At 42.0% G+C, this 13053-nt stretch overlaps 2 protein-coding genes across 4 annotated transcripts in view; one reads left to right on the top strand and one right to left on the bottom strand.

Moving 5' to 3' along the window:
• The first annotated feature begins 552 nt into the window (after window positions 1-552).
• WDR12 (WD repeat domain 12) lies at window positions 553-7815 on the top strand. Its single transcript, XM_061557481.1, has 13 exons — window positions 553-944; window positions 1947-2041; window positions 2550-2644; window positions 3258-3364; window positions 3592-3707; window positions 4409-4563; window positions 5077-5122; window positions 5448-5536; window positions 5668-5808; window positions 5935-6040; window positions 6415-6547; window positions 7014-7086; window positions 7219-7815. The coding sequence occupies exons 1-13, from the start codon at window positions 904-906 to the stop codon at window positions 7294-7296; spliced, it is 1275 nt and encodes a 424-aa protein (XP_061413465.1). The 5' UTR covers window positions 553-903; the 3' UTR covers window positions 7297-7815.
• A 1382-nt stretch (window positions 7816-9197) lies between these two features.
• LOC133346095 (potassium voltage-gated channel subfamily H member 2-like) overlaps window positions 9198-13053 on the bottom strand; it is a 181835-nt gene continuing 177979 nt past the window's right edge. For all 3 annotated transcript variants that reach the window (XM_061557480.1, XM_061557478.1, XM_061557479.1), the window contains one exon: window positions 9198-12920. In XM_061557480.1, coding sequence (XP_061413464.1) covers window positions 12549-12920 — 372 coding nt within the window. In that variant the 3' untranslated portion in view covers window positions 9198-12548. The remainder of the gene's footprint in view (window positions 12921-13053) is intronic.

The following is a 13053-nucleotide window of genomic DNA, read 5'->3' as shown; positions in this document are numbered from 1 at the left end:
CTTGTACACTACTACACGTGTCTGCCCCCTAGTGTTCACCCTTGTACACTACTACACGTGTCTGCCCCCTAAGTCCACTACTACACGTAGCTGCCCCCTCGTGTTCACTCTTGTACATACTACACGTGTCTGCCCCCTAGTCCACTACTACACGTGTCTGCCCCCTAGTGGTCACCCTTGTACACTACTACACGTGTCTGCCCCCTAGTGGTCACCCTTGTACACTACGACACGTGTCTGCCTCTAGTGTTCACTCTTGTACACTACTACACGTGTCTGCCCCCTAGTGGTCACCCTTGTACACTACTACACGTGTCTGCCCCCTAGTGGTCACCCTTGTACACTACTACACGTGTCTGCCCCCTAGTGGTCACCCTTGTACACTACTACACGTGTCTGCCCCCTAGTGGTCACCCTTGTACACTACGACACGTGTCTGACCCCTAAGTCCACTACTACACGTGTCTGCCCCCTAGTGGTCACGCCGGTGCGCTGCACGTGGTTGTGGCCGCTCTGGTCGCACGGTGATGACGCGTTGGGCGTGGGGTGGGGGGTGTTCAGTGCCGGGCCCCCTCTTCGCGGCGTGGCGAGCACGTGGGGCGCACTCACTCATCATCCCTCTCGCCTCTATCACTTGGACCATCATCATCATCATCGTCGTCGTCGCTGCTTTACACGTCCACACATCCATTAGCGTACCATCGTTGAGTGAACTACATTGTGGTCGGCCACAGCCTGGGCGTTGAGTGATATCGCTCATCCAGACCGTCGCTAATCACCAAACTCATTGCCATCATCATCATTATAATCACCACCGCTCACTCGTTTATTTACGGGCGACCAGAGTCTGTACCTACAGCTGTAGAGGATCGTCGTGACCCCGCTTCGTGTGTTTGCCGAGCAATGGCTCAGGTGCAGGCGAGGTTCGTGACGAAAAATAAAAAGTGAGTACACAAACTAAAATCTGTCGTTCTACCAACAACTGAATTGCGTTTATCGAGCAACTGCCACGTGCTACCTTACATCCATAAGCGAGTTAGAGACTCTCGTTGGCACAGGCGACTAATGAGAGTGTTTTTAATGATCTAAGGGAGGAATAGTCATCACAGGACTGCATTGTAGCAGTGTTGCTGCTGCTGCCGCTACTTCGTATTTTTACTGTGTTATGAGTGACTGCCCCACCGTGATGCAAAATCCATTCAAGTCCAATAATATGTGAACGACGCGACGAGTAACACGTGAATTAGCAAACGATTTTCTTGAATTGTAGAAACCGGTTCCAGAGTTTGTGTTGAGCCGATGCTGTTGAACTAATGCACTCACCGAAAGCCCGTGTGGCTGAGTGAGATGTGTAAACAAGTAGAAACTTATATTTTAATGTGGAGGAACACATGTGGAAAGGAGACCTCTTACGACTCTGTTTTGTAATTCAAATTGTCCACAGCGAAGCTAATGATTATTTTGTGCAATCTGAATTGTGTCCACTTTGATGAAAAAAATATACGTTTTGCCCTCTCTGGCAATAAAACATGCGTTAAATGTTCAAACGCCAAATAGATAAATTTTGCAAGGCATTAACCAGACGTACTTGTGGCAAGACGTGCAAATATATAATCGTTTTGATACTGGCAAAAAGTTCCTATAGATGTCCGCCTCGTATAAGGCGATCTAAGTAAGAATGCCCCACTATTTGTTGTGAATAGAGAATAGTCTTCTTGGTTCTTTCGGTAAAGTCACCAAGGGAACATAATAAAATTAATTTTATTATGTTTTATTTTTATTATTTTATTACTTCCCTTCTACGTGACTTTACCGAAAGAACCAAGAAGATGAATCTCTGAAGTCACGAAAGCTTTAAATCGAAATAGAGAATAGCTTTCGTGTGCTTTGAGGATTCGCATCCCCAGTGCTCATGCTCTCTCTCTCTCAAACCCCCTTTGGTGCAGGTATGAGGTGGACGCAGTCCCCTTCTCGGTGGTGGCCCAGGCTGAGGTCACTGACCTCAGCAACCTCATCAACAAGCTGCTGGAGGCCCAGGCAGGTGAGTCGAGCCCTTTAATCACAAGGTGGATGCAAACGCATCAATTCCACGTGACATTTTGTGTACCTGCTGTGTGTCTGAGCCCGTTTACCGAATAGCTTAATTCCGCGCGCACGTCTCAAGCTTAATGTTACTCTGTTTTTAAAGTACTTTGACGAAGCTAAGGGAATGTTGTCTTGTTTAATATGGATGTATATATGTGTGCAGTAGTTTTAATTTACTTGCATGGCGTTTTGTTTTATTCCTGTTTGTCATTTTGGAACCGGTTTCGCTTTGCACGTGACACTATTCAGTTTTTTTTTAGTTCTCATCTGGTTAAATATAAACCAAATTACAAGTCACGCCAACACGCTCATGTTCACAAATTCTAATGCCATCCGATTAAGGGGTGGGGGGGGCTGGTGGAAACCCATGCAACACAACGATGACACTTCCTACAGATGAATTACACAAAGCACAATTAATTTTCTCCTCGCGAATTGGTGACGTTATCGAACGTGTGGTGCAGGAGAACACAAGCATGTGGAGTTTGACTTCCTCATCGGCGGGCAGTTTTTGCGGATGACCCTTGGCAAGCACATGGAGCAGGAGGGCATCTCCACGGTGAGCAAAGGGAGATCGTGGGTCACAAATCACTTCCATTTAACATTTGGAAGAAATAAAACAAAAAATCCTTTTCGCTTAACATTTATAAGTGAGCTTACATATTAAGCTAATGGTCAGAATAGGAAGATATTTCCTCAAAGACACTGGTGTAACCACCAGCCACATCAAAAGATCACCAGGCCGATGCGCACACCTCCTTGATGAATGTAAAATGACAGACAAGCCACAGTGTGATTGTGACCATGCAACCCAAGCTATGGACATGTAGAAAACCACTGAAGTCTTCACTTCTTCAATGGTGCAATAACACAACTACATGAACTCTCTTCTGCAGCCCTCTTGTGCTTATTAGAACCCGACATTGGCATTTAGTACACAAATATATTGCCATGCACAAATGTGAAATTTTAGTAGAGGGTATTCCATATAAGCTTTGTGACTCTTCAGTTGCAACGAATCCTCAGTCTGGAGTTGTGCCCACCCAGTAAACTCCCTGTTTGAGTATTGAAACTTGTGGTCCATTTAAGGTGGCAAAGAATTATTACGTGTCCCGAGGAAGTACAGCCAATTGACTTGGAAAGCTGATGTGTCCATATATTCTGTGTTTCAGGAAACTGTGGTGGAAGTTGAATATGTCGAAAAGTTCACAGCACCACAGCCTGAGGAATGCATTTTGCATGATGACTGGGTCAGTGCTGTTAAAGTATGTAATGACTGGTAAGTTTTATATTTTTTCATAAGGTTAGCATGAAGCACAGATTCTTGTTGTTGTATTAAATCTGTTTGTTAAGCCCACTTAAGTGTTATATTTGTGGCAATTTACCTGAACATGGGAATTTTTACAAACAAAGCTGTAAAATAGTTTAACAAACATAACATGTTATGGTTATATTTAGAGTGTTGTGAAAGGGAAAAGTGAGCAATATATGTGTGCTTCGTTGCAGGATTCTGTCAGGGTCTTACGATAAGACGGGGCGTATCTGGACTTCAGATGGAAAGCCATTGGCGACGTTAAGTGGTCACACGGAGGTGGTGAAGGACGTTGAATGGATAAATAAAGGTCTGTATGCAAGTATGCAAAAACAACTACAAATTTACTGATATTTTTTACTGGCAAATGAGGTTCAAATGGTACAAATTTACTGTTATTGCAGTGCCATTCTAAGCTAATTGTCGACTTGTCAACGCCAGTATTTTCCTTTTCATACTTCAATCATTTATATAAAATGATGATCATCAATCAGAGTCCATTGTTGCTACCATCAACCTCACTCCCATACGTAAACTGATCTCATCACTCCATTTCCTCGGGGGTTGTCTTCTTGGATTCAATTTCACTTTTGGTTGCTATTCCATCCTGAGTCACGTCACGTCACGTCACCTTTCTCGTGATGTGTCCTACCCAAACCCTAATTACCTTTCAAATGTTACTGCTATGTCTCTGGTTTTGTGTTTGTTCCCTGATCAATGTTTTTCTTTCTATATCAGTATAATTCCAAGCAAGGATCTCTCCATGCTACTTTGTGCACTTTTCATTTTTGGTTAAAAAAAATTCGCAAATGTCTGTGTTTCTCTGATGAATTTTGAAGTGAAGCAGTTTCTCTGAGATCTCCTGCTGTCCCCCGTCCATTGTTAATTTACCATTGATCTGCCCAGAGTAGCCTTTACAAAAGAGCGCACATCAAGTCCTTTCAATAACACGCGAAGTTATCGTCACCTGTTAAGATAAAAACAAAGTCCCATTTTTTGCCGCGTTCGCAGGCGAGGAATCCTGTCTGCTGCTGACGGCCTCCCAAGACCAGACGGCCATCATCTGGGAGTGGAATGTGCGGCGGAACAAGGCGAAGCCTCGTCACTGCTGCCGAGGACACGCAGGCAGCGTGGAGGCCGTCGCTGTGAACAACACGTACACCAAGGTGCACCACGCTAATAATAACCGGGCCAGCAGAGACACACGAACACCTACCTCTTGTCGCTCGGGAGGCATCAACGTGTTCATCTTCTGCTAAGAATGTGAAATGGTTAATGCAATAGATTTTTATGCGGAGAAATGTAATTTTAAAAATACGTTCTGTACATCACGTGTTAGATTTAGAGCGGGGACGTTTAAGTGGATTTACCAAGTAAAACTTATAGTCGACAACTTGTTTGTGGTCAATTGTTTGGGCTCCTTCAAAATTGGTGGCCATGCCTAGCGTAACGCGGCTGATGATGACTACTATATCTACAAGTTCCACCCCTCGTCTATCCAGTATCATTTGTGGAAACAGAATTGAAACCTTTGACCAGACGAATTGAATAATGGAACCAATAATCAGGGATCGATTATGTTAATAATCACATAGCCCAACTCTAGTTAGATATACTAAATGTCTTAACTGAAGTTGTACTTTTAAATGAAGTCCTATTGATGTATTTTATTTTCCCAGTTCTGCAGTGGTTCCTGGGACAAGATGATTAAAATTTGGTCTGCGGGTAAGACATTTTATAAATATTTTTTATGAAGTGTAATATGTATATAAATGTCTAAATAAAGGTGCAGCCCTGCAATTCCTCACGCCACCGTTGGCGGAAGGGCTTCCTAGATAATCATTTTTCCATATTGGCCGTAGATCATTGAAGACGGTTCTGTGTTTGTAATATATATTTATGCAACTTTTCCCTTTTTATTTCCATCAGTGTGTAAGGTTGTGTTTGCTTATATCAGAACTAAGCATTTCAATGGTGTTCTTATATCCAGCTTCTACTTTACTTGTCGAATAATGAGATACATTGCATTCTTTCCTTTGTGTTCTATAAGTTACAAACGACCAAGAAGATGTGGTAGAAGAAGGAAGTAGTGCAAGACCAAAAAAGAAGCAGAAGATGGAAAAGCTGGGGCTCACCCGGGTTTGTTTAACTACTGTGTCTGCTAGATCGCTCTAGTTACACTTCCAGAGTAATACAAACGTTTCATAGTCGCATTTCAATACCGCAAGTCACATCATTTCATTTCCGTGTCCTTTTATCTCCCCTTGCAGACACCCATTATGACGATTTCGGGTCACAATGAAGCCGTGTCCTCCGTTTTGTGGTCGGAAGATTTGGAGATCTGCAGTGCCTCCTGGGATCACACAATCAAACTCTGGGACGCCGAGACTGGAGAGCAGAAAACTTCGCTAGTGAGTTGGCCAAGAATTCCATTCGAAGTTCATTTTTACGTGAAAATAAAATAGTCGGCGTGATAGAAATTTGTGCAAAAAATGTTTTGGTTAAAACCTACACGCACGTTTTTTTACTATTTACAGGCTGGAAACAAAGTGGTAAACAGCATCTCCTACTCGCCTCTGTGTAAACGCATCGCGTCTGGGAGCACCGACCGACACATTCGCATCTGGGACCCACGCAGTAAAGGTATTGGCTTTGGGCACGGTATATTCTTGTCTTTGAGTGGCGTCATGCTCATCCACTTGGAGGTTGCTTCCATTGTTAAACATTGTAATATTGAGTTGCACCTCTCAGAATAAGAAAACAACACGATGTGCGCACATAAAATATGTGTAATTGTTTTTCTCTCTTGCACTAAATACCTGTGTGATATTTGAAGACTCGCCATCAACAGTTGGGGCATCACCTTAGCTTTCACTATGTTAAACTGTTCTATATACTTCTGGATGCTAATTTAGTCATTATACAGGCGCTAGACGACCGCCTCGTCTGCGAGGCAGTGAAAAAGTGGATAGGGAGGCCGCAGTGTTTTAGATACAACTCTTCGTCTCGTTTCCCAGGTGGTTCCTTGGTACAGCTGTCGCTCACCTCTCACACGGGCTGGGTGACGAGTGTCAAGTGGTCTCCTCACAATGACAAGCAGCTCATCTCGGGCGCTATTGACAAGATGGTCAAGCTGTGGGACACTAGGAGGTATGTAAAACCCAGCGGTGATGAGTGGTGCAGCACGGACACGTTTTCTCTTCATCAGTCCTCTGACAAGTGGAAGGTCATTTAATATAATGCTCTCCATCCTGTTTGATATCGAGCTTTCTTCATATCACTGTCATGACCCCTCTACTTAAAGTTATCAATAAATATTTGTATGTTTCTTCTGCCTCTGGGCCTCTTTTAAAATAACTCTCCAGAAATTCAGTCATCCAGCTTTCATCTCTGAGAATGTGGCCAATCCCCCTTTTCTGGATTGTTAATGGACAAATTCAATTTTGAATACGTGTGCACAACCATTTTTGTACCAGCGCTGATATGAGTTTATTAACACACCTTGTTGCTTTTACATTAACTTTTAGATTCTCTCATAGAAACACCTGTCAAAGGTGTCATGAAATACATGCCGTGTGGACAGGTTTTATAATCGGCATATTGCATTTTTTTTCAGCCCCAAAGCTCCCCTATACGACATGGCAGCACACGAAGAGAAGATATTGTGTGTGGAATGGGCTGAAAATAATGTACGTCTAGCACAAACGAATCACATTTTACAATACAGTTGAATTTTACGAATGTTCGTTGTTTTGTTTGAAACTGCATTTATCTATCCATGTGTGGCAGCCCTCTGATCATGCTTACCTCGTGTTCCTCAGATGCTGCTGAGTGGTGGCGCTGACAACAAACTGGTGACATTCAACTACTCAGACACTGTCACTGGAGATGGGGCTTAACACGCATTTCTCAACCGCACCAGAGAGGATTTCTCATTTGCTGCCAGTTGTAATTGCCACGACGAACTTTTTAATAAACGTAACACGCATTTTGCCGAACTGTGTTTTTAAATGTATAACATTTATATGCGTAAAAAATGTATGCATCTTAGTGCGATCATAAAAGTTCAACAGCAAGTGACTGGGCAAAGGGTAACTTGCATTTAAAAGTAAATTCATTAAACTCGAAAAATGTCCAGTTTCATTATTTTTGGATATATATTTCACTTTACGTTATCTTGAAACATGTTCATGCATATAAAGTACAGGAATCTCCCGCTATACATAACGGATGCGTTCATGGGAAATGCTCCTTAACTTGAAATTACTTTAAGCGAACTATAATAAAATCAGGTGTTGCGCCCACAGCTAAAATGTCTGGAAGAAAAAAGTGAGTGTCTTGAAATGTACAAAAATGCATATGATTATAGGTTAACATACATTTGAATAAATACAAACACCAGAGATGGTTGAATAACTTGTCTTATTGAGGCCTCTTGTATGTATGCTGAATTTCCTTCGCACTATGTATCCAAACGTGCTAATCAGAGGTGCGGTGAGCGGTAGTGGATTTATGCAGATGAAGAGGCAGGATCGCCTGCCCTCCATCTGATGATGAAGCTGGAGCCACAAGAATGATCACGAGAAAGCTGGCTCTTCTTGTCTAGCTGTCCAAGAACCAAATTTGTATTCTGCTTGTACAGCGCCTTGAAGCAGTGAATGCCACTGGTTCATTGCCTGTTAACTCTAGAGCTGTCTTATACTGGTATGAACCTCCTGGTTCCACCAGCCCACAGGGGATTATTGTGTCCGTCCTGCATAAAAAAATGGGAGGGGTGGGGCTGGGTGGAGAGGGGAGGGTGGGGAGGGGCTAGGTGGGGAGGGGCTGGGTGCTGGGTGGGGTGGGGCTGGGTGGGGAGGGGCTGGTCACCCCGTGGTGTCCTTATAAAACTCAACGTTTAACCTACTCACGCCGGCTTGTGCCCGCCCTCAGTCAGGCATATTTGCGGAATACACCACGCCGCCGTTGACCCTGGCCATTGACCGAGAAACCCAACATTCCTACCAGCTCCCTCTGCAGGAATGTGTTAGTTTGGATCATCATCATCTCACTGCTTCTCAACAAATTCCGAGGACAGTCTTAAAAAAGTTAATTCATGGTCGTGTTGTTTCATTGCCCTCTTCTTCAGCTCTTTGTTGGTCCAGCTACATTAGATCCTCATGTGACAGGTCCTCAAGCAACTGTGCCACGTCCGACTCCTCCACACGAGTCGAGTCCAGCTTTTTTCTCACATGGTTTGGACCAGATGACTAGGCTCTAAGGAAAGCTGTCTCGGGTGTGGACCAATCAACTTCAAGGACAGTGCACATTATCAGAGTTATGTTTTTAGTTTGCATTGACTGCAGGTATTGTGGTCTATGTAAACATGACTCCTTGTAAAAAAAGGTGTCAGTTTTGTTGCCAGATAGAAGGGTAAAAAAAACACAATTAACCAAGAACATGTCAATTAAGTTATCCAGTTATTGCTAAACCGTTTGCAACGATAGCCTGGGCTAGCACTGGCCAGCACCTCAGGAATATCTTACAAAGTTAATTGTGCTTTGGTTTTGCAATGTCCACTGGCGTCGTTTCCGTTGGGTTGACTGGTGTTGAGTTTGCATTTCACATGCAATCTGCAGAACACATTAGTTTTTTTTTATAGGTAAGATTCTACTTGGATCCAAAGGTTATTTAATAAAATGGGGTTTGGCTCAGCAAGGGTACCTGTATTTGAGAACACAAACACATTGCATGTTTAGAGTCGGAAGCAAACATCAAACACGATGGGAAAATAATTTTCATCTGCATAGATTTTATTCAGTTACAGTTTTGAAAATGATCAAATTCATTATTCTAGTATGTTTAATTTGTCAACCCTTAAACACAAGGAAAATAATATTCACACCCATTGAGTACGTTGGGAACAAACTGCAGAGGTACCCCCCTCCCCCACCAATAGAAGTCCAAAAATGTACTTGTTCATACATCTTGTCCGTTAAAAAATATTTGGAAAATTATTCTAATCTCAAAATGTAGTCTAAAATAATCTAAACGTTTGGTGACCTAATGCACTGACCACTTACAGTACAGGAGAAAAACAATGCATAACTTTTAAAGTGCAGATAAATATACTACAAATGATTAAATATATTCAAAGAAATGCAAAATATCTAGGTCTATGTACTGTAATTAACACCTTTTTCATGCGTAACGGTAATGTGCAGTGCAGCATGCATTTTTTATTGGTTTATATTTTAGGTTATCGTGGGTTAAACAAGTCCATTATTTTACCCACTGGACTATGCAGCTTATACTGTATGAACAATGTTATCTTCATATGCACCAGTCACTAAAGATACACACACGTGTGCTACATTTGGTTATTTTTCATGCAATGGCGTTTGACAACAATAAAAGTTTTAAAAATATTTTACGTTGTGTCGTTGTGCTTAACATTGGCACTCAAATCGAGTAAATGTTGAATTTTACATTTTTTTACACAAGCTCACAAATGATTTCAGATGGCTCCTTGCGTCCGATGGACCATTGTTGGTTTAGGTCACACGTGGTACAAAACATGTATGTTGTGTACGTTCTCTAAGGGAAGGAGGGTGGTTTCTGGAGGAGGTGAATACGTCGCTGAAATGAACTGCATGTGGAAAAACCATTATGAAGCAAACGCCCTTGCATTGTGTTGCATTTTCAAAGCTAAGAAAAAAATGACCAATATAGGAGTCGTTGCTCCTATGAAACTAAGATTTTACTCGTTAACAACAAAGCAACATCGTTACACTGGACTTGTGGAAACGTCAACATTTAAGCAGGCAGCATGGAAACGAAAGTATTGCTACATTAACATTTTTAGGACATTTATTTTCCCCCTCGTGACATTTGCATCTTGGATGGAAAAATATGGTTAACTTCAAATTAAAGTCCTCAATTGTTGTGGCAGATTATAACAAAATAAACGAAGTTTAATAATAAAAAAAAGATGAATACAGTATATGCCATGGCTTGTTTATACATGAAGGAAAGATCTACTTCTTGCTTTATTTCGATACAGCATCACCACAGTGTGCAATGGCTTGCTGGTAAAGATTTGTGCTACATTTCTGTAAGAAATATACGAAGTTGGGGAGGAAAAAAAGCATTGTGCAATTTTTGTGCATTTTTAGGCTTAAAAAGTCCAACAAAATTCAGTCCCATGTCTTATATTGCATGAAAATAGTGCATTCACTACAATAACCTTTAAATATACAGCACATTACAGTGACATTTGCACAAATTCAGGATAAAACAATAAAAAAAATTACACTGAATGCATCTTAGTACGTGTATCAGTGTACATAATATTTTAGAGAAAAGTTAATTTTGTGCTATACTACTGTGTACGATTTCACGGTTGTGCTGGTATATATCTTTCAGATGTGTTTTCAGGTTGTCCTGCATGTTCAGGAATGATGTCCGATGTTTCGCTGCATGCCCTCTTAGCTGTAACCGATTTGGGCACACCGAGGGATAAAATGAGCGGTCCAATTTTAGTTCCTAAAAGAAACTCGCAGAATGATACCACGGATCGTTGGATTTCATGCCAAACACACGGCGGGTAAACCAAAAAAACACCGAGGGATGTTGATAAATGGTTAATGTTGCATTCACAGATCATGTAAATTTGCAGCTGCGATTGCTTAATGAGATGATTCAGTATTTCAACTGACGTTTGATTGGGCAAGCTTTGGCGAGTCTGCATCAACAAATGATTTGCTTGCTAATTTGCAAAGCAGGCAAATATCAAGTTATGCAATATGGGTCAAACTTATAACAGCAAAGCAAAGTGAAGCGTTCAGCCTACCGGCTTTTAATTTGTTATTGCATATAATGGATTAAAGCAAGCGACATTCAAGTACACTAACATATGAAGGCATCTAACAGCATGATGGAGGAGTGAATTGCACAGTGTTGAACGTCAAAAACCGCCAGTGTAAAGAATATAAAAAAAACTTGGTAAAATAAACCTTAAATATTAAAACCTGTCATCATAAGCATTGCATACATTTGACTGTCACATGTCAGAACGTATTTATGTTTCTAATGTACAGTGAAGGTATGTACATTCATAAAAGTGTGCATGTACTGTATGTTATATATTTACACACAACAGTAATTCATGGTTATGCATGGTAGATTATTTTAGTATAATGCATTCATAGTATGTTTAATGCCACAGCAACGAGATTAATCTAGTGTCGGTAATTTACAAAAACTTAACAAAATTAAAACCTCAGCATGCACGACCATAGTTGGAGCGAGGATACGTTTTATTTATTTTGTTAACTTATGGCAAGTATGATCTTCTACTGGCTCAGCTATAAAACACCTTATGGGATGCCAAAGTAGCTGAGTCAATAATACTGATGTGACATCGGGAGACTTCTCTTGCCCACATTCATACACCATTGACATTTCACTGTCAACATCAAAATTGTTGACATAACAGATCGTAGGCCATCATCATCTCTCGACAGTTTCCACAGTTGCTCTCAATATCCTGCCCGTGTAATACATGGTCAGTACTGAAACTTGTGCCAATAGAGAAACAGTGAATACGTACATTGATATGTTTCACACCACACCAACGGCTTTCTCCAGTTGCCATGTGCTTTCACTTTTGACCTACAAGTAAATGTTTACACTTATTTTTTCACAAATGTCTCTAACTCGCTGAGGATACACCACGAGTGCTGCTCGCCAGCAAAGAGCAGATGATCCGCGATGGCAGATCCTCAGGTGTCTGTGAATCCAGCATCTTGGGTGAGTCGGGTAAAAGTTGCAGTCATCTTTGCTGCATCTGTCTTCGAATGTTTTTGCATGGCAGGATTGTGTGTTACCGTTTTTTACAAAACTCATACACTCGCAATTCACATTCAGCGTTGAGTACCCTCAGCCTGCGACCACATAAAACTATGCGCATCCTTGCTGAATATCCTGCAAGTCGTACAAAATGGAAGCAGCCTCCGATTGCATTAACCCTGAGCGTGTGGTAACTGGGGAATTACGGCTCAATCCAGACCTTTTTTTTCTGGAGAACTGAGTCGTCGGGGAAGTCGGGATGAAACTAAAAGCAGCTTTAAAAAAAAAAAAAAGACCAAAAAAAAAACATTCCCAGAGATGCTTAGCTCCCTGGAAGACCCGGGTCTGACATGTGTTGCCGCAGCAGCAGCAAGGGGATCTCTGAGGGGTTGGCGGGACCAGGGTCTGGCAGGGATGAGTGACGAGTGGCGCTTGTGTGTGCTGCCACCGTCACAGCCACGGTCGACGCTGCCTCCTGAGCTGGTTCGTTCCCACACTTTACGTTGTCTTGTTCGTCCTCCTCCAGGCCCACAATGAGCGGCTGCTGCTCAGGGTCCAAGAAGGTCAAGGCCATAGTCTCGTCACAAAGGGCATCGGAGAGGGCATCTACCGGTGCCCTGGAATCCAGTGCATTGGAGGCGATGGAATCCTTCGACTTGTGCTTGCACATGTCATAGTCAGAATGCATGCGACTCTGAAAGAGAAATACAACTTCATGAATTGTGGCATTAAAAAGGAAAAGCAATTCGACAAAATATGAAAGATACAATATGGTTGTCATTCACATTCTAAAAAAAATCAGCACTTAGAACGTGTTGTTGACCATA

Source organism: Lethenteron reissneri, chromosome 23 (assembly GCF_015708825.2).
Source record: "Lethenteron reissneri isolate LAM-NWPU_2019-01 chromosome 23, ASM1570882v1, whole genome shotgun sequence".
Taxonomy (NCBI): Eukaryota; Metazoa; Chordata; class Hyperoartia; order Petromyzontiformes; family Petromyzontidae; genus Lethenteron; species Lethenteron reissneri.
The sequence above is the reverse complement of the archived record's forward strand: the minus strand, read 5'-3'. Positions and strand labels throughout refer to the sequence as shown.